The sequence below is a fragment of the Setaria viridis genome, chromosome 2 (genome assembly GCF_005286985.2).
Source record: "Setaria viridis chromosome 2, Setaria_viridis_v4.0, whole genome shotgun sequence".
Taxonomy (NCBI): domain Eukaryota; kingdom Viridiplantae; phylum Streptophyta; class Magnoliopsida; order Poales; family Poaceae; genus Setaria; species Setaria viridis.
This window is the reverse complement of record NC_048264.2, coordinates 3895094-3920866: the sequence shown is the minus strand read 5'-3', so window position 1 is coordinate 3920866 and position 25773 is coordinate 3895094. Positions and strand designations below refer to the sequence as shown.

At 51.8% G+C, this 25773-nt stretch overlaps 3 protein-coding genes and 3 non-coding genes across 7 annotated transcripts; 4 read left to right on the top strand and 2 right to left on the bottom strand.

Annotated features, from left to right (window-relative positions):
- Positions 1-2599: 2599 nt before the first annotated feature.
- On the bottom strand, positions 2600-3987 carry LOC117843972 (gibberellin 20 oxidase 3). Its single transcript, XM_034724763.1, has 2 exons — positions 3494-3987; positions 2600-3254 (listed from the first exon to the last, which is right to left on the bottom strand). The coding sequence occupies exons 1-2, from the start codon at positions 3985-3987 to the stop codon at positions 2600-2602; spliced, it is 1149 nt and encodes a 382-aa protein (XP_034580654.1).
- Positions 3988-17152: 13165 nt separating this feature from the next.
- LOC117846701 (small nucleolar RNA R12) lies at positions 17153-17237 on the top strand. The gene has a single exon (XR_004638428.1). It is a non-coding gene; the product is annotated as a small nucleolar RNA R12 (small nucleolar RNA).
- Positions 17238-17324: 87 nt separating this feature from the next.
- On the top strand, positions 17325-17411 carry LOC117846683 (small nucleolar RNA SNORD24). Its single transcript, XR_004638409.1, has one exon. It is a non-coding gene; the product is annotated as a small nucleolar RNA SNORD24 (small nucleolar RNA).
- A 368-nt stretch (positions 17412-17779) lies between these two features.
- On the top strand, positions 17780-17862 carry LOC117846700 (small nucleolar RNA R12). The gene has a single exon (XR_004638426.1). It is a non-coding gene; the product is annotated as a small nucleolar RNA R12 (small nucleolar RNA).
- A 1500-nt stretch (positions 17863-19362) lies between these two features.
- On the bottom strand, positions 19363-21696 carry LOC117843314 (2'-deoxymugineic-acid 2'-dioxygenase). The gene is made up of 3 exons (XM_034723884.2): positions 20619-21696; positions 19945-20523; positions 19363-19805 (listed from the first exon to the last, which is right to left on the bottom strand). Exons 1-3 carry the CDS (start codon positions 21039-21041, stop codon positions 19560-19562), a joined length of 1248 nt encoding a protein of 415 aa, XP_034579775.1. The 5' UTR covers positions 21042-21696; the 3' UTR covers positions 19363-19559.
- Positions 21697-22139: 443 nt separating this feature from the next.
- Positions 22140-24730, top strand: LOC117844823 (zinc finger A20 and AN1 domain-containing stress-associated protein 9). Of its 2 annotated transcripts, none has more exons than XM_034725618.2 (2): positions 22140-22292; positions 24006-24730. In XM_034725618.2, the coding sequence occupies exon 2, from the start codon at positions 24019-24021 to the stop codon at positions 24511-24513; it is 495 nt and encodes a 164-aa protein (XP_034581509.1). In that variant the 5' UTR covers positions 22140-22292; positions 24006-24018; the 3' UTR covers positions 24514-24730. The 2 variants fall into 2 exon arrangements, with proteins under 2 accessions (XP_034581509.1, XP_034581510.1); XM_034725619.2 differs by lacking the exon at positions 22140-22292 and adding an exon at positions 22424-23404.
- The last annotated feature ends 1043 nt before the right edge of the window (positions 24731-25773 follow it).

Genomic DNA, 25773 nt, shown 5'->3' with positions numbered 1-25773 from the left:
CTTTAGGTTCCATATAGAACTTTATTTGGATTTAGGATGGTGTGCAAGTCATTTTCATTGTTTGGCAACTTTGTGCAGAATTAGAACCTTTTCTTTCATTCCTTTCTTCTGTCACCTCTTGGAAGGCAGGCAATGCGCCTCCCTCTGAAAGGCCTTCACAAAAGGAAAATGCAAAGAGGTAGTGTTTACCAGTGAAAAAGAACATTGGTAAAGTAAGAATATTCAGCACTACTAAACACAAGAAGTCATTTGGAGCTAGATTGTTTTAAATGTCATAATTTAACATAAATGAAAATCACGATGTCTTCTTGGCATTCTCATGTACTCCATGTGGGCTTTTTTTTGATACTTGTGTGCTTATCTTGGGTGTGCCACCACTGTCTGCGTGGTGGTTTTGTAACTTTGTGTCTCGGAGACTTTCTGTCTTAATAAAACACGTGCTTAGGCACATTCTCCAAAGAAAAGGTGATTGGAGGAGTCTGACATTGAGAATGCAGCGTCATTTATGAAACCAATGGCTATCCTAGTATGTATTCTTCATCACCTTCTTCTTCTTCTTCCTTATCATCCTCTCTCCACGGAACCAATGTAGCAACCATGGCTTGAAAATATTTTTATAATGTCGGGTTACTACTCCCTCCGTCTCAAATTACTATTCATTTGGCTTTTCTACATACATAGCTTTTGCTATGCACTTAGATATATATTATATCTACTTAAGTTTTTGATCAAACCAATCTATTAAAACGGATAGTAATTTGGAATGGAGGCAGTATATTCTTGTAACATTTTATCTTAATTTAGAAGAATTTTTTATTCACCCCGGAACATTTTTCTTGGAATAAATTTTCGTAATATCCTGTTGTTGGCTTGTCGCTATCAGATGAAACTTAAGTGAAAGAAAAACTAATGCAGGGGGAAAAAATAAATACACCCAGGGCATAATTTAGCGGGAATGTATATGGTGCAAACCATCTGATATGAATCCGCTAGGGTTGATTCCCGATCTTTCGATGAGAGAGGCGTGGATAACTCGATTGGTGGATGGAGACGACGTTCACGGCCCGACTACAGCCTTCCAAGCTGCACCTTAGCAACCGATACACCACCTCCAATGGCTGCCGCGATCTTGTGGAGCGCGTCACCCGGCCACTAGGGCACTCGTCCTGCAAGCAATTGAAGAACAAGCAAAAACAAGTAGAACAAGCAACTTAATTGCAAATATGGAGATGAAAACCAATCTGAACTCACAAAGTTGGGGTTCTGAATTGAGTAGAACGGATGGTCTAGTCGACACACACGTCTACAAGGAAGTAGCAATGGCTAAACTTTCAACAAAACAAAACCCAATCCGTTCGTGGTGGCTCCAATCCTTATTAATACCTAGGAGGATGATCAGGGGGTGTTGGGGTCGTGCTCCAACCCTAGGACATGTCCCTAATGGACCCAATTTGATACACGGCCCATTGGGCCAAAATAAGGCGACACAACACCTCTGGATAGAAAACCTCTTGGTAGTATTTCGATGATTGCGGCCGACTCAGAGAAGATATGGATATGATTCCAGATCCATATGAAAATAGAGTTCATAAGGATTCCAAGGAGTACTTGAACACCTAAAACGGAGTCCGGATGAGGTCGTGGCGGCCGTTGCAAGTTGATACAGAGCTGCAGTCCGAATCCAGCCCCAAAACGTATTGGATTGGAATTCTTTCTTTCCTTGGGCCAAAAGTGACATGGTGGCCTGGTGGAGGACGCTGGAAATACTTGGACTTGGCCCCCAATCTACTTCTTTGATCCTCGATGCATTCCATGTGTGTTTAACATTATTTTTGATCCACGTATGTATTTCTGAAATTGACAACGAACACACATCATGGTGCAACATCAATTCATCAAATGTATCAAATACAATCATGGTAAAGAATTGTTTCACCTGTGAATCAAAAGTTACTAATGTGGTTGTATCCGAGCAGGTTATGTCCTCATCACCATCTACCCTGTGCAATCTTGGAAACTATGAATCAAGGCCACAAGATGCTAATCCAATGGATAGGGTTAGTGGTGCTCCATCAAAAGTGGCCGGCGGATGGGGGGCTTAACTGTAAAATAATTCCACCACTAATCCTATCTATTGGATTAGCATCTTGTGGTCTTGATTCATAGTATCAAGATTGCATGGGATCTGAAAAATAATTGTGGCGAATTGTGTTGTGTGACCTACCAATTTCTTAAGGAAAAGCTTTTCTTCCCCGTTTTAGCAAAAGCCGTCAGATCTAGTTTCTGATTGTACCTATGTTTGGCAGCAACGTAGAAAGCAGGTGTCAGATCAAGGTCAGGAGACGATCTTTTCATCTCGAACCACACGAAATTAGCACGTTCTCATGGTGACCTACACTTGCGCTGTGCCATCACATGACCAAACATTTTGCATGAACGCATGCGTTTCTACACCAACAGCAATTGTTCATCAAAGATTAGATAAAACCATAATTAGCACCAATCTACCATTTACATCCACGAAGATCTAGTTTCTTATTTTTACACACAACTAATCATGCGTCCATGGATGCATTGCTTGATGAGCTTGAGAGATCGATCACTTCTCCTCCTCCTGTCCGCCATGGTCATGGCCGCCGCCGCCGCCGTCGCCGCGGCCTCGCGCGATCCACGACACGAAGGCGTCCATGGTGCTGGCGTCCGACCGGTAGCGCTTCTGCGTGAACTCGAGGAGCTCGCGCCACTTGAAGTCCGGGTACGCGCGCGGCTGGCCGGCGGGGAGGAGCGCCTCCGGCGGGCGCACGACGCGGTCCAGCGGCGGGTTGAGGAAGAAGGCGAGCGACCTGCGGGCAGCGCCGCCGCTGACGACGGCGCGGTGGAGGCAGCTGGCGTGGCGCCCGTCGGTGAGCGCAGCGAAGGTGTCCCCGATGTTGACGACGAACGCGTCCGCGCGGGGCCGCACGGCGAGCCACTCGCCGCCGCCGCCCCCGTCCCCGCCGGCGCGCACCTGCAGCCCGCCGACGCCGTCCTGGTGCAGCAGCGTCAGCGACGTCGGGTCCCGGTGCGGGCCCGTCCCCAGCGTCAGGTGCGGCTGCAGGCACGGCGGGTAGTGGTTGAGCCGCATGACGGAGTCGCCGCCGGCGAAGAAGCCCCGCAGCACGCCGCGGTCTGGCAGCCCCAGCGCCGCCGCCAGCACCTCCGTGACGTCCAGCGCCAGCCGCGTCATCGCGTAGCAGTACTCCTGGTACACCTCCCTGCATATTCCACCCGTGCATCATAATCTTATTGAGATTACTACATTTTTTCACTGAGATTATTGATATCTACGTGGACTTAAGCTAAAGACATGATCTTAGCAAGAATTAACAACTAAATTTGCAACTGCATTTTGATTGGGTTTTGCAAGATTTAAGCAACATCTGATGTTTGGATCTGATACAGTACACTATGCAGCAGGGGTTTTGACACGACTGACAAGGGCTCGTACACGTACCCCATGTGGCGGTACTCCTCGCCGAGGACGCCGACGATGTAGTCGGCGACGGCGCGGCCGCCAGCGCTCACCGGCGCGGCGGCGGCGGCGGGGCAGTGGAACGAGAGCGTCTCCTTCCACGGCAGCCTGGAGTCGAACCGGCCCGTGAAGCTGCTGGCGTAGCCGTGGCTCTCGCCGGGGAGCCGCCGCGCGCGCTGCTTCTCGGCGAGCGGGTGCGCGTAGAAGGCGTCGCAGCAGCGGTAGGCCTCGGCGATCAGCTCCGCGTCCACGCCGTGGCCCACCACCTGGAAGAACCCGTGCCGCTCGCAAGCCTCCGCCATGCCGGCCGGGAGCTCGCCGCCGCCGCGGAGGAACTCGGCGAGGTCCACCACCGGGATGTCCATCTCCTCCACCCCGAGGCCGGCGGCCGGCGCCCGCTCCTCGGGCGGCCACACGAACTGCGCCGGGATGCTCTCCTCCCGGCTCAGCACCTCGGCGTCGAACACCACGGCCATGCTGCAAGCCTGCGGTGCGCTGCACGGCTCGTCGGCGCCGGCCGGTGCGGCCATATATACAGCCCGACGACAACGTGTCAGAGCATTTCCGGGGGCACGGTGGCTCGTTTTGGACAGGGTTAAATTAAAAGGGTGTCATCAGCTACGTAATCTCCTCTTGAAAGGCATTTGCAATGTGTTTTGCCGATGCTTTGTTGGTGTAATCCAATTGTTAACCAGGTCGCGGGGTTCTTGTGTAAAGTTTGAAACTGATCGAGGTGGGTGAGTGGTAACGCGTGCCAGCTTTTGTTTGGGCACTGTGTCATTGTGGGATAGAGCTGGAAGCCTGGAAGAGCATGGGAAATGTGAGCCTGAACCTGACATAGGAAGGTCTTTTGTAAGGCTCCAGCTTCTACCAACATGGCTTCGGCTCCTTTGGTGAAGTGACTTCTCTAGTGGAACTGAAGCCGTTTTGGAAAACGTTTGGTAAAACAGCTTCTCAATGGTAATATGAGTAATTTTATGATCAATTAATACTTGAAGAGGGAGTAGAAGTCGGTGAAGCCACTTTTTTTAGCTTCGCCTCTTTAGTGTAAGTTGTTTTGTGGCTTCTCCCCAACTTTGGTGGTGAAACCGTTTTCAAGTTGCCCCTTTGGTAGAGCTTCACCAAAAGTCGATGAAGAAGCCCTACCAAAGGGGCCTAAGTGTCTGTCCTGGTTGCTTGACCATAAGGATGTAGTTACTGTTCATAAATTTTGAATTATGGAAGTACGTGCGGTGTATGAAATGGAGTAGATTCAACATATGACCAGATGACCACGAGGATAGAATCGGTTGTATGACATGGAGTGGACTCAACAGATGACCCACGCCAATCATCGGCGAGCCAATTCATTGGTGAGGGATGTGCGCGCCTACGATTCGTCCGTGCGTAGGTGAAAAAAACAGCTACCGTTTTACACTAATTGTTCCTAATCGTCCCGCAACGACGTACCCGAGATAAGAAATATGGCCACGTTCCACGTTCCCGGCTGCTAAGGTGCCAACAATGGGCATAGATCCAAACATGCTCCTACCTTTCCAGCCAACGACAAAAAATTAGGATGTGAAAGATCCGTAATCCGTTATGGCAATTCAATGAATTCATGCTTGGGTTTCGACTGTTGTGTTGTTGACTAAGCTTGAGGTGGCGTTTGGTTCTAGAATGGTAATGCAAACGTAAAGGGGAATGGCTCCAAGACTGTAACAATAATGATATCGACGATTGCTTGTGTTTATTTGGTTGATCTGTGGTGCCTTGTTTTGAACAGGGTTAAAAAGGGTGTCATCAACTAAATACGGGTGCAAGCACCAAAGATCACCGTAATCTCCTCCTCAAAGGTGTTTTTTTTGCCGATGCCTTCGTTGGTGTAATGTCTACAATAAAAAAATAAAACCGAGTAAAAACGTGGGTCAGAAGTTTTTCGGTCCGCCATCCTCCCGCAACTCATTTTTGGCCCTTCCAATCGCTCCCCTTAGCCCCGCTCTCTTCTCCGTCCTCCATTTTCTTTTCTCCGCCCTACAACGCCTCGCCTTCCCACGAGGTGCACCCCCGACGCCACCCCCAACCCCCTCGCTCGCGCGGCCCTCACCCTCGACCTCCCAGGCCACCACCTCCCTGCGCTGCGCGCCCTCAACGGCGCCCTCGCCCTGCCGCTCACGAGAGGAGGGACGGAAACATGGTCATGGTGGTGGCCGTGACCGTGACGCGCTGTGGTGGCAGTGCGGTGAGGTGATTGGTCCTCCTCCCTCCTCCTCCGTTCTCGCTCCCACCCATCCAGGATCCCAATCCACCGCCGCCGCCTCCTCCACGTGGAGGGTAGGTGTTGGATGGATCTGCCTTCCTCGCCCGCTCTCTCAACCAGGCCGCCGCGGATCTCGTAGAGGATGTCCGCCTCACCATGGCCTCCCCGGTGCTGGCACCTCCTGCTCACCCGCCACTCTGTGGTCCGTTTCCGCATGTCCACCTCCGCCGCAACCCCCACCGCGCCGCCCAAGACCTTGGGTCTCAAGAAGCGGGGCAAGACGTTCTACACCACTGACTCGACTTCGACCAGGCGGAGTTCAACGTGCTGCTACAGGAGTTCAAGACGGACTACCACTAGACCCACTTCGTGCGCAACCCTGAGTTCAAGGCTGCCGCTAACAAGATGGACAACCCACTCCACCAGATCTTCATCAAGTTCCTCGAGCGCTTCTGCACCGCTGAGTTCTCAGGGTTCCTCCTCTACAAGGATCTCGGCCACAGGCTCCAAGTCCATCCATTCCTGCTTCCTCTACTTTGCGCTGGCTCTACATTTATGGGTGGGCATTTCCACGAGCATCTGGTGGGTACGCACTGACATTCCATTTCTTTGTAGAAAACCAACCCGGTGGTGCCCAAGATTGAAGAGTATCTTGGCCCCCTTAAGTGGGTTTTGGTGATTTAATGATGCAAGCTTAAGTGTCTAACAAAATTTCAAGTGCATAAGGAGGTTTAAAAGGATTATTAGTCATGAAGTACTTGTGATGGACCCCCTCAAAATGAAATGAATAGATAAACAGCATACCTTCAAGTCTAAATTTATTTTCGGTTTGAATTTGAGTATAGGAATACTGCACTACTAAGAGGGATGTGTGATCTCTGGTCTTTACATTGAAAAAAGGTGTTCAAGATGACCTAACAAACCTATGAGAGACATCCTTTGCACCTACACATCACATGGGGATACTTAGAGTGGTGCTAACTTGAGAGTTACGGAATTTTCCGAAAAATTCCGAAAGTTCAGGGTCTCCGGAGAAGTTCCGGAGGTCCGGATTTTTCCGAAAAATTCCAGAACTGAACCCCCAATGGCTAGTTTCGAGGTGAAGGGGTATAAATACCCCCTCACCTCTTCCACAGATGTCCTCTTGCCTTCTGACTGACCTGAACGACTCAGAAGCATTCATAGCCCTCTTTATTCCCCTCTTGACCTTTAGGTGAAGATTTGGTGAGGGATTTAAGGAGAGATTCAAGGGAAAGCAAGGAAGAGTTCTAGTGAGCTAAATCTCCATCTCTTGAGCACCTTGTTGCTTCGTCAAGCCGGTGTTCCACGTTTGTTACTCTTGGAGCTTCAAACTCCTAGCCGGCTAGGCATTGCCCGGTTGAGCATCCAAGCAATTTGGCTTCCTCGGGAAGTTTGTATTAACCCGACGATTAAGTAAGTGACTCTAACTTGATCTTTGTGGTCGCTATAGGGAGAAAAGTGGCTTAGGAGTGAAAAGTCCACCCTTCGTGGGTCCTCAACGGAGACGTAGGCTTCAAGGTGTGAAGCTAAATTTCGGGAAACAAATCCTTGTCTCTTATGCTTATTGTTCTTAAATTTGTTCATATTCAAGCATAGAACATATTTCTAAGGTTTGAGCTTGATCTACTTTTCTAGTAAGTTTCCAGCTGTGCTATCTTGTGCCAAAGGCTTAAAACAACATGTTGTATCACCTATATTTGTTGATTTACTTTTCAGCAAGTTTATCTTGAGGTTGTAGTTCAAATCTGTCATTATCCGGAAATTTCCGAAGATTGTGCCAGAAATTCCGATTGTGCCAAAGGCTTAAAACAACCTGTTGTATCACCTATATTCGTTGATTTACTTTTCAGCAAGTTTATCTTGAGGTTGTAGTTCAAATCTGTCATTATCCGGAAAAATCTGAAGATTTCTCCGGAAATTCCAAAAGTTTCGAAATTTTCGGAACAATCTTCGGAAATTTCCGGAAGTCGCTGATAAACTTGTTCGGAGTTGTAAATATTTTCAGGTTCGACTACTCACCCTCCTTCCTATAGTCGACATCCTAGATCATTTCAAAGATCTTCTCACTCATGTCTAGGACCAAGCGCGCCATGCTGGGTACGTATCTTATCCGCTTTCATCATACAATGCGTGTCCTAGAGAAGACGTTAGGATTTCGATTCACCGGTTACTGTTTTGGATCCACTAAACAAAATTCATGTCGTACTGATGTTCACTGGTGATTTGTTGTTTTTATGCCTTTCCAGATGGAGGAGGGAGTGCGAGCAGAGGATCAGCAGGTGCCGAGGTGCCAGGCGCAGTTGGAACGATAGGCGACTGCGAGCACCAGAGCCTCCTGTAAGTCTTGCAATTTTAGTATCACTAGATGTAGACCTACTCAAATTAGGCATAGGCTCAACGCACCGACAGATGGTGGAAGGCTTCTGCTGAGGTTTAGGTGTAATTAAGCCGATACCCTCCTCTATCAGCTACTGCTTGTAATTAATCAAAAGAGATTATTTGGTCCTCCATCTCATGCTGCAACTAAAGTTTGGTCTGGTTTAGGGGTGTTTGACAGCACTCTACCTCACAAAAATCAGCTCCACCCACCAGCTCCACATTTTCCCAGCTCCGCTCTACCAACTCCAGAAAAATATGGAGCTGCTGCACATGTTTGGCTGGTGGCAGTGCTCCAGCTCTAGAAATATGAGCACTTTGTCGTGAATAGTCTATTTTACCCTTTGTGAACGGACATACATGTATGTCTCTTCTCTTTCCTTCCATTCTCTTCCTCTGCCCGTGCTTCCTTTGTGGGGGAGGGGCGGCTCGTGGCCCATGGCCACGGCGGCCCTGCACCGAGTACATCCATACTCGGTCCTCCAGCTGCGGCCAGTCTTGGTGGAGCGCGCAGTAGCCACCGTCACCCGCCAGCGTGAGATCGTGGCACTGGCAAACCAGCGTCGTTCGGTCGCGCGAGAGCTCCGGCGTGCGGAACTGGTGCCTCACGACGATATGCAGGATGGCCACAGCGGAGACCTCCTGATGCCTGAAGATGCCTGACCTCCTGATGCAGGATGGCCACGGTGATGCCTGACGCGCGGGCCACAGCACCTAGATTTCCTCCTTGCTGAACATCAGCGCCAGGACGTCGACGTCATCCTCGGAGACCGGCACATTGAGGTTGTACAAGGAGAGCGGCGGGAGGTCATCATCATCGTCAAAGAACGGGACCAACTCGCAGCTGGGGCAGCGCGCGGCTCGCCGGCGGGCGAGCGTGGCCTTGCTGGTAGGCGGGCGGGCGGCGGCGAGCCACTGCCGGGCACAGCCCAAGCCAGGGGAAAGAGAAGTAACGGGGTGTTTTCTTTTCTGATTGTGAATCGGTATGTGTGTAACCGATGGCAGTGATGAGTAAATACCCACCAACTCCACGAGGAGGTTTGAAAAGGGAGTTTTTGAAGCACTCCTCCCTGATATAGGCCCTGTTTGGCATGGCTCCAACTCCGAGTAGAGCTGCTCCACTCCAGAACTTCAGGTGGAGCCAGCTCCACTCTAGAACTCCAGAACAAAAATGGGGTGTTTGGCTAGATGGGTACTCTCAACTCCAAAAAAGATCGATTTCAGTGTGGATTGCCATTGTTGCCCCCAATTCAGGCCCCACTTGTCATCCTCTCTATCCCCACTAGTACATGGAGCCGGAGGCCAACTACTGTACGCTACAACATCAAGCTCTGCCGCCCAAGCCTGAGACCTCCATGGAATCCGTTGCCGTCGTAGCAGTGCCGTTCCCGGCGCAGGGCCACCTCAACGGGATGCTGCACCTGTCGCTGCAGCTCGCGTCGCGGGGGCTCCCCGTGCACTACGCGGCGCCGGGGGCGCACGTCCGCCAGGCGCGCGCGCGCGTGCACGGCTGGGGCGACGACGCCCTCCGCCGCATCCGCTTCCACGAGCTCGAGGTCCCCGTCCCCGCGTACGCCTCCCCGCCGCCGGACCCGGCCGCGCCCTCGCCGTTCCCGTCCCACCTCATCCCCATGTGCGACGCCTTCGTCGCGGGCGCGCGCGGCCCGGTCGCCAGCCTCCTCGCGAGCCTCTCCACGCGCTCCCACCGCATCGTCGTCCTGTACGACCGCCTCAGCTCCTTCGCCGCGCCCGAGGCGGCGCGGATATTCCCCAACGCCGAGGCGTACTGCCTGCAGTGCGTGTCCGCGTCCTACGACACCGCGTGGACGGACGCCGGGCAGCGGCTCCTGCGCGCGCGGGCTCGACGACGGGGGGTGCGGCCGGCGGCGGGGCTCGGGCCGACGGTGGTGGGTGCGGCCGGCGGCGGGGCTCGGGCGGCCGGCGGGGGGTGCGGCCGGCGGCGGGGCTAGGGCGGGCGGCGGTGGGGGCGGCCGGCGGCGGGGCTCCAAGGCGTGGGACGGAGGGGCCACGGCGGCCGGCGGCGGGAGTGACGGGCGGTGCTGGGGGTGGCCGGCGGCGGGAGCGACGGGCGGCGTTGGGGGTGGCCGGCGGCGGGGCTCCAAGGCGCGGGACGGAGGGGCCACGGCGGCCGGCGGCGGGAGCGACGGGCGGCCAAGGCGCGGTGGAGACGAGTTGTAACGCCCGTAAAAATACACCCAATTAAATCACTCGTTAAAAATGCATTCCAAAATTTTTCCGACCGCTGAGCTCCGTCAAATCATTTCCTTTCCGCCGGACCCGCCGTCCCGGCACCCGATGTCGTCAACCCTCTTTTTCCGTTCCCCACAAATTTCGCCGCGTGCCGGATGGCAGACCGCCGTGCGTGCCCGCAACCATTTCCGCAGTCGCCGCCATCTATTTCTTTTTCCTTCTTTTCCTTCTTTCCTTTTCTTTCATTTTCCTTCACTATCTTTTCTCCTTTTTTTTTTCCTCGCACCAACAGCTCCTAGCTTTCTTTTCCTTACGTACTACATGCATGCATGCATGCATGCACCGTTTCCTTTTTTTTATTTTCTTTTCCTCCGGGAACTTGGTGCTGGCCGCATGCACCATTTCTTTTTTCTATTCTCTTTCCCCTAGGACTTGGTGCTGGCCGCATGCACATGCGCCTGGTTCTTTTCCTTTCTTCCCCTGCTGCATGCTCCAGTACATGTCGCATGCTCCAGTGTATGTCCCCTAGTGCCTGGCTTTTCTTGGCGCGCGTGCACTTCCCTGGGCCCGTGCCTGGCCCCCAACGCTGGCCCCTGCACCTCTACTGTTCGCATAGCGGCTGCACGCCACCTCTTGCTGGCCCCGGTTCCACCTGCACAACGCACGCACCCCAGCACACTACTACCTAGCGCCCAGCTTCTTCCTCGCACGCGCCCATGCTCATCCACGCATGCACGCGTTGCGCCCGGCCACTCCCGCGCCGGAGCGCGCTCGCTCCTCCGCACCAGTTCGCCCGGCCGCGCCCGCGCGCCTGCGCTCGCCCGCTCGCCCGCGCCCGCCTGCGCACCGCACGCCCGGCCTTTGGCGCCTAGCGCCTGGCCGCACACGCCGCGTCGCCGGCCGCCGGTCGCCGCCGTCCCACCGCACGTCACGCCGGCCATCACCTCGGTGGACTCCCTGTGCTCCTCGTCGACCGAGCCACCACGCCATCCACGAGGACGTCCACTCCGGCACGCCACCGGCCGGAAGTCCGGCCGCCATCATTACCTCGGCCCTCGCCCGCCCGTGCGCCGCCTATAAAAGGGGGGGAGCCGAGCCTTCACCTCCACACCCTCACCACGAGCACCTTGCCTTCCTCCACTCCCACCACTAGAACGCCGACGGCCATTTCTTCTCCACCTCCTGTTGCCTCCAGGAAGAAGAAGGGGTAAATCCCTCTCCTCGCGATCCAACCCACCAATTTCCCTGATTCGCGAACAAGTCCTCCCACCATTCCAAAAATAATTACAGATAGGTCCCTGCTCTCGCGGTTCAGTCCTAAACCCCGTTTTAAAGCCCCTAATACTCCTTTAACCCGTCATTTCATGCGCCAAATTTCCTCCAATCCACCCCAAATTCGACCACAACCTCCTCTCATATATTTCCGCCGAGGCATATCAAAATCCCACGAAAATACCCTTCCTACCTATTTTCCGTTCATGTTTTCTGTTCGGAGCTCATCGGGTAAAACCCTTTTTCCTTTTATTTATTGTGTGCTCGTTTGTGTGTGCCGTAGATCGCGGAGTACCCGAGGAGGAGCGCGAGGAGGAGTTCGACCGCGAGCCCGAGCCCGAGGACCAGTACCGCGAGCAGGAGCTCCCGGAAGGCTTTGAGAACGGCAAGTCCAATCTCACCCTTTGATGCATATTTTAATACCCAGTTTTTTTTCAGACACAACCTATTGGCCTGTTTTATAAAATGCATATTGTTTTATCGCAAGACATGGTTGGATAGCCACCCCTTGATTGTTATGACTATTCCTTGTTGTCCCATATTTATCTCTAAATATGAGTTGCTCTGTTTAGATGATAAATACTGCTAGAATGCTTAGGAACTCATCATCCAAATTCAAACATGACTACACCTGTTTACTCGGAAAATAATGTATGAGTATGTTTAACTGAGGAGTTGGGTTTTCGGGTGTAAAGAGAGGTGGTGGATGAGATGGATGGGTGTTTCTTGTGTGGAACGCCGGGTTGATGGGCTCGTACCTCAATGGTTGAGCAGTGTGGGAGATATCCATCTTGTCATGACTAAGGACCGAGTTGATGTGTCATCCTGCCTAATTCCATCATCGTACAACCACTCGACCGTTGTATGGGCAACGGCTTAGCATAAACCCCACTAGCTAAACTGCTAGGCTTCGGGTGTGCTGGTGAGCAACGGGAGGCCTTGGAAAAGGACTAAGCTCTTGGTGACTTAGGTCCCGGTTACGGCCCCGTGGATGGGTTGCTAACCCCTTGAGCGCTCTTGTGTTGACTAGTCAGTGTTGGCTAAGGTGGGTAATGGCTTTGTTAGGATCCGTACCGACACTAAGGTGATCGCGATACGGTACCCTACTTGTGGGAAAAGTGTACAACCTCTGCAGAGTTAAAACCTATCCGGGTAGCCGTGTCCACGGCATTGGACGAGTTACGGCTCGGTCACACAACTAGCTTTTGAGGATGACTGGCATTTTACTGCGTGTGTGGGTGCGTGGAATTTTGAAAGTGTCCGGCAGATGTGCCGTGCGCTACGGCAGACGGGGAGTCCGGTAGCGATAAAACTTGGATCCTTTGTGTAGGATCAACCCCACTTGATATATTGTGTACTAAAATGTTTTCATGAAACTGCTTTGAAATGGATCCTTGCATGTGTCTAAAATTCAGCTTTACTGCAAATAAACCATAGCTTATTTCCTTGATTATTCATGTGCATACTCTGTTGTATCCCCCTCCGTGGATGGGGTTGGACTTGCTGAGTACTTTTGTACTCACCCTTGTGTTGTTACTTCAGAGGAGGATCCGGACTTCGTCGCCGAGGACTTCGAGTAGGAGGTTGCGTCTGCACCCAACGCTGCCTGCGGTGTTGGCCCTTTTGCAGGATGCTTCCGCTGACGCTTAGCTCCGATTGCAGCCCGGAGTCCGACTGGACTGCAACTTGGATTTGTGTTGTTATCGCTTTAGTCTTGCTTTGGGTGTGGCTTGCCCGCCCACTCCTTCGGGAGCTGTACGGTTTCTGAACTATCTGTTGAATAAATGTGTTATCAGCCTCCTGGGACTGATAATTTGGATCACATTTAGTCTCTACTTATGTGGGGACGCTTCACGAGTGCGTGGAGTATCGGAGGAAAATAGAACGAACCGTTTTTTCTATGTAACCAGTGGCATTGGTGGGTAATTATCCACCAACTCCACGAGGAGGTTCAAAAGAGTGGTTTCTGGAGCAGCAAAAGAGGTGCTCCAAAACTCCACCTCCATTTGCACTACAGCTCCATGGAGTTGGCAACTCCATGGAGTTTTGGAGTTGGGGTGTTTGGCTGAATTTTTTGATGGAGTTGCTGGAGTTTAGGAGTGGAGCTATGCCAAACAGGGCCATACTCCACTAAAAACGTGAATCTGACCCCCTGCTCCACCTTTTTCCTAGAGCTGGAGTTGCTGGAGCTAGACGCGTTTGGCTGCGAATTTTTTAAAATTGGTGGAGTGGAGCAATTTTTCCTAGAGTGAAGTACTGCCAAACACCCCCTTAATCTTGTCATGATCTATTCTGTTCAAAGGAAATCCTGAATGTTTCGTCTTTCTCCCTTGCACATCCATCCGTCAGCATTGACTGTGTGTGTGGTGGTATTACTACATGTGTCGCTTAATTGATATAGGTGATTCTGAGTTTCTGATGGAGTACATGATTTTTGTACTACTACCAAGATGGGTTCTTCAAATAACATCCTGAAATGGGATTTTTATCCTTCTTTCTTGCAGATTCATAAAGGTTGTTCCAATGGACAATAATTCTGAGCCTATTAATGAAGCTACTTGCAAATCACTTACAACAGACAATCATTGGTAAATGGATTTCTATCTATTGAGTTTTTCATTGATTTATATCTTGAAGCATTACTCAAGGTTTTTTTTCCTTAACTTATATAAGTCACCATCTTAATATGTGTTAATCTTTCCCCTACTTATTTTAATATGCTAGCTTTGTATTGTCGAGTAGAAAAAGAGCAATTACATGTCAGGACAAGAGAATGCCATTTTCTATGCATCTGTCTATTTAATTGTTATTTAGTTTGTTCTCTGAAATGTCAGGACAAGAGAATGCCATTTTTATGCATGCGTCTATTTAATTATTGTTTCTTTTGTTCTCTAAAATGTATTATCTTTGCTTCACAAATAGTAAGTACCATCGTCGAAATCTTCGAAGCAACCTATAAACTCATGGCAAGAGTCAGAACGGTACACTAAAAGAAAGTCGATTTTCTAGAAGACCTGATGCGAGCTGAATTCGTATAGCTCTAAGGCTATTTCAAGAGTAGTTAATATCTATCCCAGTTGTAAACTTAGTTGTTGCCCGTAGGAAGGAGATGGTAATTTGTTTTTTGAACGACGGTCAACTGATTTAAATGCAGATATCTTTACCTAATATTAAAGTGCGGTTGTTTTCAACCGTCGTGGTTGTTTCGTAGAAAAGTTTCTCAATTTTTTCGTAATCAACTCGTAGTCCTTGGAATATGTCCTGACGATTTTGCAAAAAGTCTCCAAACTTTACTGCAATTGACTCGAGGTTCAGCCTTGGCTCGTGTTCGTTTGTCCCGCCCACACAACGCGCTTGCCGGCGATAGCGCTGGACCCATAAGTGGCGCTGCCACCCGTGGCTCGGCATCAGTAGGCTGTGATGGCAGGGACTTCTTCAGCGCTTGCGGCGGCGCTTCACCGAAGCTTAGGGATTGGGCGCCGGATTCGCGCACAGGCAGTGGCGTAGCCGGGGGGCTGGCAGGGGCCATAGCCCTCCCCTAATGTTTGTGCAAACATGTACTAATTACTGATACATTTCTAAGTAGGTAAGCACACAAAACAGTGATTGATTGAATACATATTGGTTATTTCTTTATTTGTGTACTTGATAAAAACATGTAGTCTATTAAGTTAAATTTAAACTGAAATCAAGCATTCATATACTACATGTAATCTATTAAGTATTGTTTATGGCCCCCTCTATAAAAAATCCTGGCTAGTCACTGCGCACGGGGATTGGCGAAGGCGGCAGGACTCGAGGAGCTGGCCACGAGGCCACCCAAAGGCCCCGGCGGCGCCGGTAGGACAAGCTGAGCCAGCATTCAGGCTGTGCAAGGCAAGGGTGTCAGTGGGGGTGCTTGCGGGGCTTCCAGCGTCGAGGCACCCGCAGCTGCAGCAGCACGGGTGCGTCGTGGTGCTCCCCGCTAGCAAACTCCACCATGCGGGCACTCCTGATGCACATGCACACCAAATCCACAACCGTGGCAGCGCATCTGAGCGTTGAATAACTTCGATTTGCACGATTCGTGAGTTGAATTGTGATATTAAACTTCAACGTTTTTGATCTGTGGTTCTATCTGGTTTCAATTTTGTCCATGTCGCGACCTCATCTGGGTTATCGAGGATTCGAGGTCGCTCTGAGGGGGAGCGTGCGACGAGGGTGGGCCGAGCTAGCACAAATGCCGCCACCGGCGAGGTGCCTCTCCTTTTTCGTAGCTGGCGACCGCGACAGCTGCGATGAACTCGCGTGGCGTGGCAGCGCCGCCAACGCGTCGGTGTTGCGCCGGCGAGTGAGCGAACCTCACACGGATGGAAACGATCTACGATCCCAACGCGAAAATCGAACGTTTCTTTGCCCTCGGTGCACGGATCGACATCGTTTCCCACCGGAGAAACGGTTTCTCTCTCTTTCCTCAGTAAATTCATCGCCACATCACCAATTTATTTATGTGGCAGTGGTAGTGCCCAAAGTAGGCGTTTTCAGCAGCTGTGGATGCAGGTTCGCGGTTACCGCAGGACGTCTCCAACAACACCAGGCCACTCTGTGTCACCCACCGGCATAAATCTACGTCTCCTTCCACCCCTCCCCTTCGTCGAGCCAAGAAGAAACTGCCTTACGTCGATATATGCAAGTTTCTGCTGAAGATTCTTTCACCAACAGGGTGAAAGAGGTTTTAATTCTTTTGAAGTGATCGGAGATCAGGCAGACAAGGGCAAATCCATAGAGCCGATGGCGATCGTGACGGTGACTGGCGGCGTGCTGGGCCCGGTGTTCGTGCTCCTGTCACGGATCTAGCCCATCGTCGACTTCTTCCGACGCCTCTGCAACTGCCTCCGCCACCCGCAGCGCCACCCTGCCAGGCCGGTAAGGGTGCCGTGGAATAAGCAGTGTGCAGCCGTGGAGGAGTAACAACCTATGCACCTGTGATCTGCATGCGTTGTGACATTAATTTGTTTTTGCATTGGATCAAAATGTTAAAATATTTGAAGTGGTGGAGAAGCATGTATATGTTGGGTGTTGACATGTTTTCATCCATGAGATCTATTTTCTCCACTGGTTCATCGCCACACCCCATGAACCCTAGCCTCCTCCCCCCATCGTTCGATCCTGATCTGCTCTTGTTCCGTTCGTTATCACAGTGTCGTCTCGTTCGTTTGCGTTGTTGATTTGCTGCTTTTGTGGGTTGAATTTGTTTTGTTTTTCGCACATCGGTTCATTTTGTTTGGTCTGCCTAACATTGCAATTGTCCGGCGCTGCATCCGGTGCGGCAGGCAATCTATCCTTAGGCGAGATTGAACCAAAAGGGGAGGACGCTTTCCTAGTTCTTCCCGCCTGCTTCTTAAGCTCCGGCCGTCCTCCGTTTCTTCCCAGGATTCGCCGGTGACAAGGCAGGCAAATTTCTGATGATTCTGCCGTGATTTTTCGGTGTTCGTTTTATCTCTCTAGAGCGATTTGGTTGCAGCACCAGTCGGCATGTGGGGGCGAGGATGACGAAGGAAAATCAATCGGATTCCCATTGATTTCTTAAAGAAAGATGAGATCTTTAACCAGCTACTTCTGACTCGCGATGTCAATGCCATTGGTTCGTTTGTTTTTTGTTTGGTTTGGTTTGGTGCGCCTGTTCTGCTGTTCTGCGTCTGTGATTTCGTGGGGGGCCGGTGATGTGATCAAAATATTTGCTACTCTTGATGGGGCAAGAGCCCCGCCTGATGATCACGAACCACCAAGATCTTTGAGGTCCTCTAATCACACATCTTGTATTCGTTCTGCACTTCTGCTTTGGTTCTTTTTGTTATCTTTTCTGTCCGTTTGCAGTAGCGGATATGGCCATTCAAAAACTCGTCGACCGCAAGCTGCTGAATTAATTGACATTACTTTGAACACAGGAATAGCTGCTGAATTGCATATGCCAGTTACAGTTTGAGAATGTGACCACGACTTCAATCTACTGCAAATTCCTCATCGCACTCTCCTTGCCGGACTGTATAAAATCCTTTTTCAGAAGCCATTTGTTTAAAAAAAATATCAACATTGTAATCTTGATTCAGCCAACATAGCATGCTAATTTCTACTGGATTTTGATTTTTTTATCATGTAACAGCATAGTTATGAGGATGACGAAGAAAATCAATCGGATTCCCATTAATTTCTTCACGAAAGATGAGATCTTAACCAGCTACTTCTGACTCATAAATCATACATGCTGATTTTTGTTGTGATTTTACCTTTCTTTTTCCGTTTCGTTTGCATCTTCGTAGTTTGCCGGAGGCTGGTGCCGTTGAAAGACTGCTACCCGTCTACTCCAGATTTCTGACGAATCACCAAGATTTCTGACGTCCCCAACTGGCCATCACTCCAGCAGCGGATTCATCAAGATCAAACACGCGTGTAACCCAACTGTCCATCTCTCCAGCAGTGGATTGAAGATTCACACACGCGTGTAATTACTTCAATGATAGTGGCATATAATTGAGATGAGAATGTTATCAAAACTCGTCTGAATTCCTGAACAGTCAGGCGAAGCAAGGTGGCTTCTAGGCTCTAACTCAGACAAACTTTCACTTTCCTGAACGCTCTCGTTGCCACACTGCACGCAAACCTTTTGCTAAGACGAAAACTAAGTCAATTTTCAAGAAACAAAACAGAAGCCATTTTGGCGGAGTAATGTTATTCATGAATATTCATGAATTATGAGTTCAGTAATATGCAGAAAAAACTTTTGTACGTCAACCAATGGGCCTTAATATATGTTTGCTTTTCTCTTGTCAGGGGTTAGAATAATCTCTTGTTAACCTTGCAAAGAAGACGGAATCAATGGGCCTTAATATTTTGGCGGAGGCAATCTCAGAGACGCCGGAAGACGTGTGGTGCCGGAATAAGTCGACGACGGGCTGGATCTACAACAGGAGCACAAACCCCAGACCCAGCACGCCGCCGGTTACCGTCACGATCGACATCGGCTCCATGGATTTGCCCTTGCCTGCTTGATCTCCAATCACCTAAGAGAAATTAAAACCTCGTGGAAGCGCTCATGCTCCACTTTATCGTCGTGGTGGCCGGTGCTGCTTCACTCGCGCTCGAGGTGGACCCCGTGGCCTCCAGGGTTGCCCAGGGGCGAGGGGGCCGTGCCGCCGCATGGACCAGGAGGAGAAGGGTCGCGAAGATACTAGCGGTAGAAGGGCCGGAACCGACCGCTGAGGAAAGCGATGCCTGAGATCCGACGGTGGATGTTTTTCAGGCGACGTGGTCCGATGAGACAGCCAAGCTTGTCCGTGAGATTCGTCTTTTAGAGATTCCCTTCTTTCAAATTTGTTGGTTCAGGATGTGAATGGTCCGTTATGTAATTCTTGCTTGGGTTTTGAATTTTGCTAGTCAACCCGTCCCGCCCGTTGTGTTGACCAAGCCTAAGAGTTTCGCAACGCCCATTTGCCAGGAAGCCCAAGTATACTTAGCAGGACAGGCCCGGGCCCAGTTGGGCCGAAAACCCAACACTGGCACCAACCCCCCGCGAGGCCGCGACGCCTGTTTGACTTGGACCATGGCGCCAGGCGGTTGACCGCCACCGGATCTTGCGGCGGCGAACCAGCCTGCCATCCCGGCCATGGTCTGAGGCTTGGATCGGTGGGAACCCGACTACGCCAAGACGGCGAGAACAAGTGCACCACGCTCGCATCACATGTGCAGTATAAACTAGCTACAAATCCGCATCATCTTCTCGTATAAATCAATTATTGAATTATAAGCAAAGTTCTTAGCAGCGGCGAGCAAGCATCTCGTCTGATTTCCATTTCTTCTCGTATCGACCAATTATTAGTCGCTTTCGCGGTTACAATGCCATAGGCAGCTTGGGTCCGCGCCTGCTCGAGACGTGCGAAGCACGGAGATCAATCAGATCTTGAAGGCCTTCTCGACGCTCTCCCTCCGCGCGCCGACGGTCTTGTAGACGCGCATGAACTCGCGGAACGTCACGGCACGGTACCGCGCCGGGTTATCTTCGCCGGCGACGAGCTCCGCGGCGGGGGCCACCAGGCAGTCCTCCGTGGGCAGGATGAACGTCGCCACCGACGTCCGCGCCGCCGCCGCGTTCGGCACCGCCCGGTGCTCGACGCTCTTCAGCAGCCCGTTCGTCGCGATCTGCATCGCCATCAGGATCAGGATCAAGAAACGTCGTGTCGCCGATCCACCATCATCACCATCAGGATCGAGATCGAGAAGAAGAACATCGTGTCACCAGCATTTCGCATCACATAAGAAACAGGATTGAGCTGTGGACCTCGAGCTGGTGGCCGAAGTTGACGACGAAGGCGCCGGGCACGGGCTGGACCCGGATCCAGTCGCCGCGGCACGCGACCTGGAGCCCCGGGACGGTCCCCGGCAGCAGCAGCGTGATGAGGTTGCGGTCGCAGTGCGGCGGCAGGCCCAGCGCCCGCTCCGGGTCCGGGCACGGCGGGTAGTGGTTCACGTTCATCACCACGTCCCCGCCGCTGAGCTCCCCCTCGAAGTAATCCGGCCGGAGCCCCGCGCCCTCGCACAGCAGCCGGAGGAGCTCCATCCCCAGCGCCCGCGCCGCCGCCACGAACGCCTCGACCGCCGGCCGGAGGCGCTCGGGCTTGTCGGGCCAGGAGTTCCGGGTGGCGGCGGAATCGAGGGGGAAGGGGCAGGCGAGGCGGAGGCAGTCGCGCCAGTACCGCTCGCCGCCGGCGCCGTAGACGGTGCTGGAGAAGAGGCGGTTGGGCTTGTCGGTGTCCTCGGTGTAGAAGGCCGCCTTGTCCTCCGCGGGGAGGCGGAAGAACTCCTCGCAGCTGGACTCCATGTCCCGCATCGCCTGCTCCGGCACGCCGTGGTTGACCACCTGACCGATGTCCAGGAGAGGAAGCTGAGCGAGCGAGCGAGCGAGCCGATCGAGATGGAGGAGGAGGAGGGCGGATACCGGAGAGGGGTGTATACCTGGAAGAAGCCGAGCTCCTTGCCGGCTTCGAGGACGTCCCGGCGGACCTCGTCGCGGGGGCGGGAGAGGTCGATGACGGGGAGCGCGACGGCGGCGGCGGACGCCGGCGGGCGCTGGTCGGGCGGGAACACGAAGCTGTCCGGGAGCGCCTCGTGGGTCGCGGCCGACGAGAGCAGCTGGTTCTCCATCGCTCGCTCTCTCTGCCGGTGCGCTCGCGATGAGTGGACGAATCGGGAGAGGAGCGAGGTAGTAGACAGCACGAGCCACGAGGGAACAAGAAAGCCTGTTGGCTGTCGTCGTATCGTGTTCTCCGCTCTCCACACTTGTTCGCTTGCGGCCTTTTCCTCGCTGGGCCGTGCGGCCCAAAATCTTTCGCAGCGAGCCGGCCCAAAACCTTGGGACGCTTTGTATGGGCCTTCCATGTAAGTGGGCCCCACTGGCGGATGCAGCACCCCCAGCCCACATGTTGACGTAGCCGCCGATCGAAAAGAGAGATGGGAGCCACCTGGCTGTCCGGCTGCGCGCCGCCGCCGTCAAGCAGTCAGCAGACCGCGGCACGATCCATACCGGCCGGCCGGCGGACGACGTGACAGCGCGGCCCACACGTCGGCGAAACCCGTCTCCGTCTCACTTCGCTCCCCCATTCAACCCCCGCCGTCAGATCGAATCTTCTTTTTTTTGAAACGTTCGTCGATCGAACCCCGCGGCGGCGCCTCGTGACTTGCACCCCGGCCGTCGCTTGCTTCTGCGCGTCCTGGCGGGCTGAACCATGACGTAACCGAAATGAACCCAGCCCGGCCGCCGGTGCGGGCGGTGCTTTCATCGGAGTCCTGCCGGCGCCGACGTGAGCCGGCGAGTGGCGACGCTATGCTTCACTGCTCTACCGCGGCCGACGTGCTCCAGTATCAGGATTACATACATGAAATTCTCTCTCTCTCTCTTATTTTTGAAATCATGTGAAAATTTCTCTTAAAAATAACAGAATCCATTGGAAACATATCGGAAACAGATCGTTTTCATCCCAGTTCCCAAACATAACAAAACGTGGCGCCCAACAAGAAGAATGAAGTTGCAACATCTCAAAACTCGATCCACGTCGCTGTAAAGTTTCCTTTTTTTGAAACAAGATCGCTGTAAAGTTTCCACGCACGACTCCAGCCGGATCCACGTCACCCCCACCCGCCGCCAAAAAAAGCCTCGGACCCCACCGCCGCAGCCGCCAGGTGGGCCCTCCCGTCCCCACATCGTCCACCGTGGACCCGTTACACGCCGCCCCCCAAGCACCCACCACCCCACGCGCCAGCCCCGCTGGCACGCGGGCCCCACAACCCCTCGGCCCCACCCGCATCCACACGGGCGCCTGGCTCTCTGCCGGCCGCGCGCCTCGTGGTCCTCCATCTCCGCGCGCCGTCTAGAAGGGTCCACGCTAATCACCCGTCTAAACACGATAATTAACAGCCCGACGAGTAATTAATTTAAATATAATCAGATGGTAAGCCCGCCGGCGAATCGGGGAAAGGGTTGGCCTTTATAAGCGCACGCCACCCCACCCGCCCGCGTCCACCACCCCCTGAAATAAGCCATAGCCTTCGCCTACCTCTCGACGCCCGAAAAAAAAAAGGAGAGAAAAAAATTCTCCGCGGGGGAAAAGTCGCGTGCCGTCTCGCCCACAGGTTGGTGCCGCCCGCCCGCCGCTCCCCCCTCCTCCTCCTCCTCCTGCTCCTCGCCCTCATCCCCGGCCCCAGATCCGATCGCCCGCCGCCCGATCTGGGGGCGCGGGCTCGGAGGCTCGCCGTTGACGGGGTCCGCGGTGCGCCGATTTTTTTTTTTAGGGATTTTTGGTGCTGTTTCGGTTGTAGGTTGGTGGTGTGGTCTTTTGCGTCGAGGCGTAGCGGTTGGTTTTGGATCGGATCTGCGCGAATTGCGATTGGGTTGACCGCTGTGGTTGGTTGGTTGCTGGCATAGGTTGTGCGCGTTTCTCTGTTCCTATGAGCAGTTTGGGGAGGAGGAATCACCTTTGGATATATATTTTTTCCCTTTAATTGTTTGCAAATCGTTTGTGGCGTTTGTTTCTAGGATGGGAGGCGAGACCTTAACCTATAGGAACAGCAGAGGGAGTGAAACAGTGAGGGATACCGAATCTGGCTGATGAACAAACTTTGGTGGTTGCCGGCGGATGGGGGGAGTGATTTCATCCTGGCCCGCCATGTACGCGCCACCAGCGCCTGTGGCTGCTTGCTTGTGGCAGGGCTCTTCCATCCCTTGCAGCACATGCAAGCTTCGGTGCCAAACATGAACCAAGTGAGAGAGATGTGTGCTGATACGGAAGGTCTCTTTTGGCCCTTGGGGTGAATGGGTGGATGAAGCAGCGAGCTTCCTTGCTGTGCTTGGCACGGATAACCTTGATTGCGGCTGGAGGTTTCGTGGTGACCGTGGCAACGTCAATTGCTTGGACGTGTGGATGAAGTTTGACTGCGTGAATTGGGTGTGCATCTGGCTGATTGCGGTTCCGGGCATAGATTGCTTTGCCTGTATGCTGCTGGTTGCCTGCCTTGTTGTGGTGCTATGTAAGCAATCTTTACTTGTGGATCAACCAAGAAGGCCATGGCTTAGTGCTATGATTGCGTGAGACAGTTGAGTAACCAAAGGTTGCAGAGCTTGAGTTGTTTATAGGGAGCACTCAATAAGGATGAGGTAGAGCTCTGGGTCCAGCACAATTAAATCTGCTCTTACAGAAGACCTGGGGTGCAGGTTGTTGGCTAACAATCCCATTGCTGCTCTGCAGGTTCGATGCGCTTGCCCTTTATTTTTGTTCTGCTAGAGAGGCTGACGGACATGTCGATGTTTCCGACTGTTTTCAGTTTTACAGCTTAATATGCAACCTGGTTATATGTGTTAGTAGAAATTAGTCTGATCAGGAAGAAAGAATCAGAGGTAGCAACTTTTGATGTTTGCATCAACTCTCAAGGTACTGAAGATAGAATCATGGGTAGTAACTTTTGATGTTTGGATTGACTTGACATAGGCTGTGGATTGTTAACTTGTCCTCTGCCGGCAACTAACTATTTCAAAGACCTTGCAGAATGGCCACTTGGATAAAATTGGCATAACTTTGTTAACTTAGGATTGTTCATTTGTGATCTATAGCACGTCAGATTTGTTTTTCAGCTGCTGTTCTGAAAACAACCATGTCCTGTAAGGAGAAAACAAGGATTGAAATTTACTGCAAATCCTTTTCTTTCAATCCAGCACTGCTAATTTCCTCTTGAATATCTTTCTGTACAACCTTTTATAGTTCCACTGAATCATGTTTTTTTTTGCCATTTGTCACTCTTAACTAAATAACCATTTTTTGCTAATGAGCTATGGAACTTGTGTCCCTGCAGTCCATCGGTAGCAATGGCACAGGAGAGCTGGAAACAAGAGTCCGAGGAGACTGGAGTCCATGCGCCTGAGGCCCCAATTCTGTGCATAAACAACTGTGGTTTCTTTGGCAGCAGCATGACGAACAATATGTGCTCGAAGTGTTACAGGGACTTCATCAAGTTGATGGAAGCCCCTGTGGTGGAGAAGAAGGTGATCACGGCAGCATCTTCTTCCGCGGTGCCACTGGAGACAGCAAAGCATGATGATGCCCATGCTGCTGCTGTGACTGAAGCTGTGGCAGAGAAGCAAGCAGAGCAGGAGCCCCCAAAGCCACCCAGCAACCGGTGCCTAACCTGCCGCAAGAAAGTTGGGCTTACTGGGTTCCAGTGCCGCTGTGGGGGCACCTTCTGCTCCACGCACCGCTACACCGACTCCCACCAGTGCACCTTCGACTACAAGAAGGTGGCACGGGAGCAGATAGCCAAGCAGAACCCAGTTGTGATGGCTGAGAAGATCAACAAGATTTGATGCCTGGTCATGAAGGGATCGCTGAATTCATGCTTGGGTTCCTGAGTCCTCAAGAAGTTCCAATCGATAGGTTCCTTCAGGTGGTGGTCTGGGTTAGTGTGGTAGTAGGGGGTCTCAATTGTGTCTATCCTTCTCCTTTAATCATGGTTTCATTCTCTCGATTGTGTAATAATGTAAATATATTCAAACTGTAATTTAATCCTATTGCTTTCTACTACGTTGATTGCTGGTTTTCTTATTACCTGGGTTCCGTGCATATCAAGAAGGTAAGTTGAAGGATTTCTGAATCCTTAGTTTGACAGCATACCTTTTTGCAAGTATTGAAAGGATCACAGCTTGTGCTATCGCTTTACTCCAAAACTTTCTCGAAAGTTGCTGTGGTTTTGCGTCGTCGCTTTCTCTGGAAGTTAGTTTATCTTGGGAAGATAAGATTGCTTGTCAGGTATTTGCTTATTCTGGACCTGGAGGCCAAGTGGTGTACAGACATGTCACCGGTTTTGTATCATTGCATGTTATCACTTGTGATACCAAGCCGCTGCAAGTCTGAAGCTCATCTCATCTTGCTACTGCCCTGTTTATGTGATCAGATGAAGTAATAGTTGAACATGTACATGTCAGGTCTGCTTATTTTGTCATGTTCCTTGCAAGGTTTGCACATCATACATGTCAAGATGCAATTGTCTGAATCCTCTTGTCATACTCGAGATCAATGTGTATGTTGGAAAGCGGTAGTACATGGGATGAGACACTTGGGTATAATTGATTGAGAGGAAACAGTGCCAAAGAAAGGAATTGGCTGCCAGTGGCGTTTTACTCCTCCATGCTGTCAGTCAGTTATAGCTTCGCTTTAGGTACAAGGGAACAGTGTGAGAGGCAAATGAGAGTGACGCCTTCTAGAGAGGATTGGAGCACTAAAATTCATCAGTGATGAAGTTACCACTTCTAGTACATGGAACGACCATCTAACACCTGACGAGAGAAAAGCTATATTTAGGTGTATATCATATCATGAATAATGTGAGTCGCTATATATCTAGACATAACTTTATATTTAGGTGGGTAGCAAAATTTATATATAGAAAACCTAAAACGATCACATTTTGGAGCAGAGGGAATATTAGCGAAACGGCACATTTTGGAGCAGAGGGAATATTAGCGAAACGGGTGTGTGTACCCTCAGCCAGCATGAATTCTAACCGGTGCATTGAACCAGCTGCCAGCCAGTAGAGGGAGTACCGGACCTTTTTCGGATCACAATTA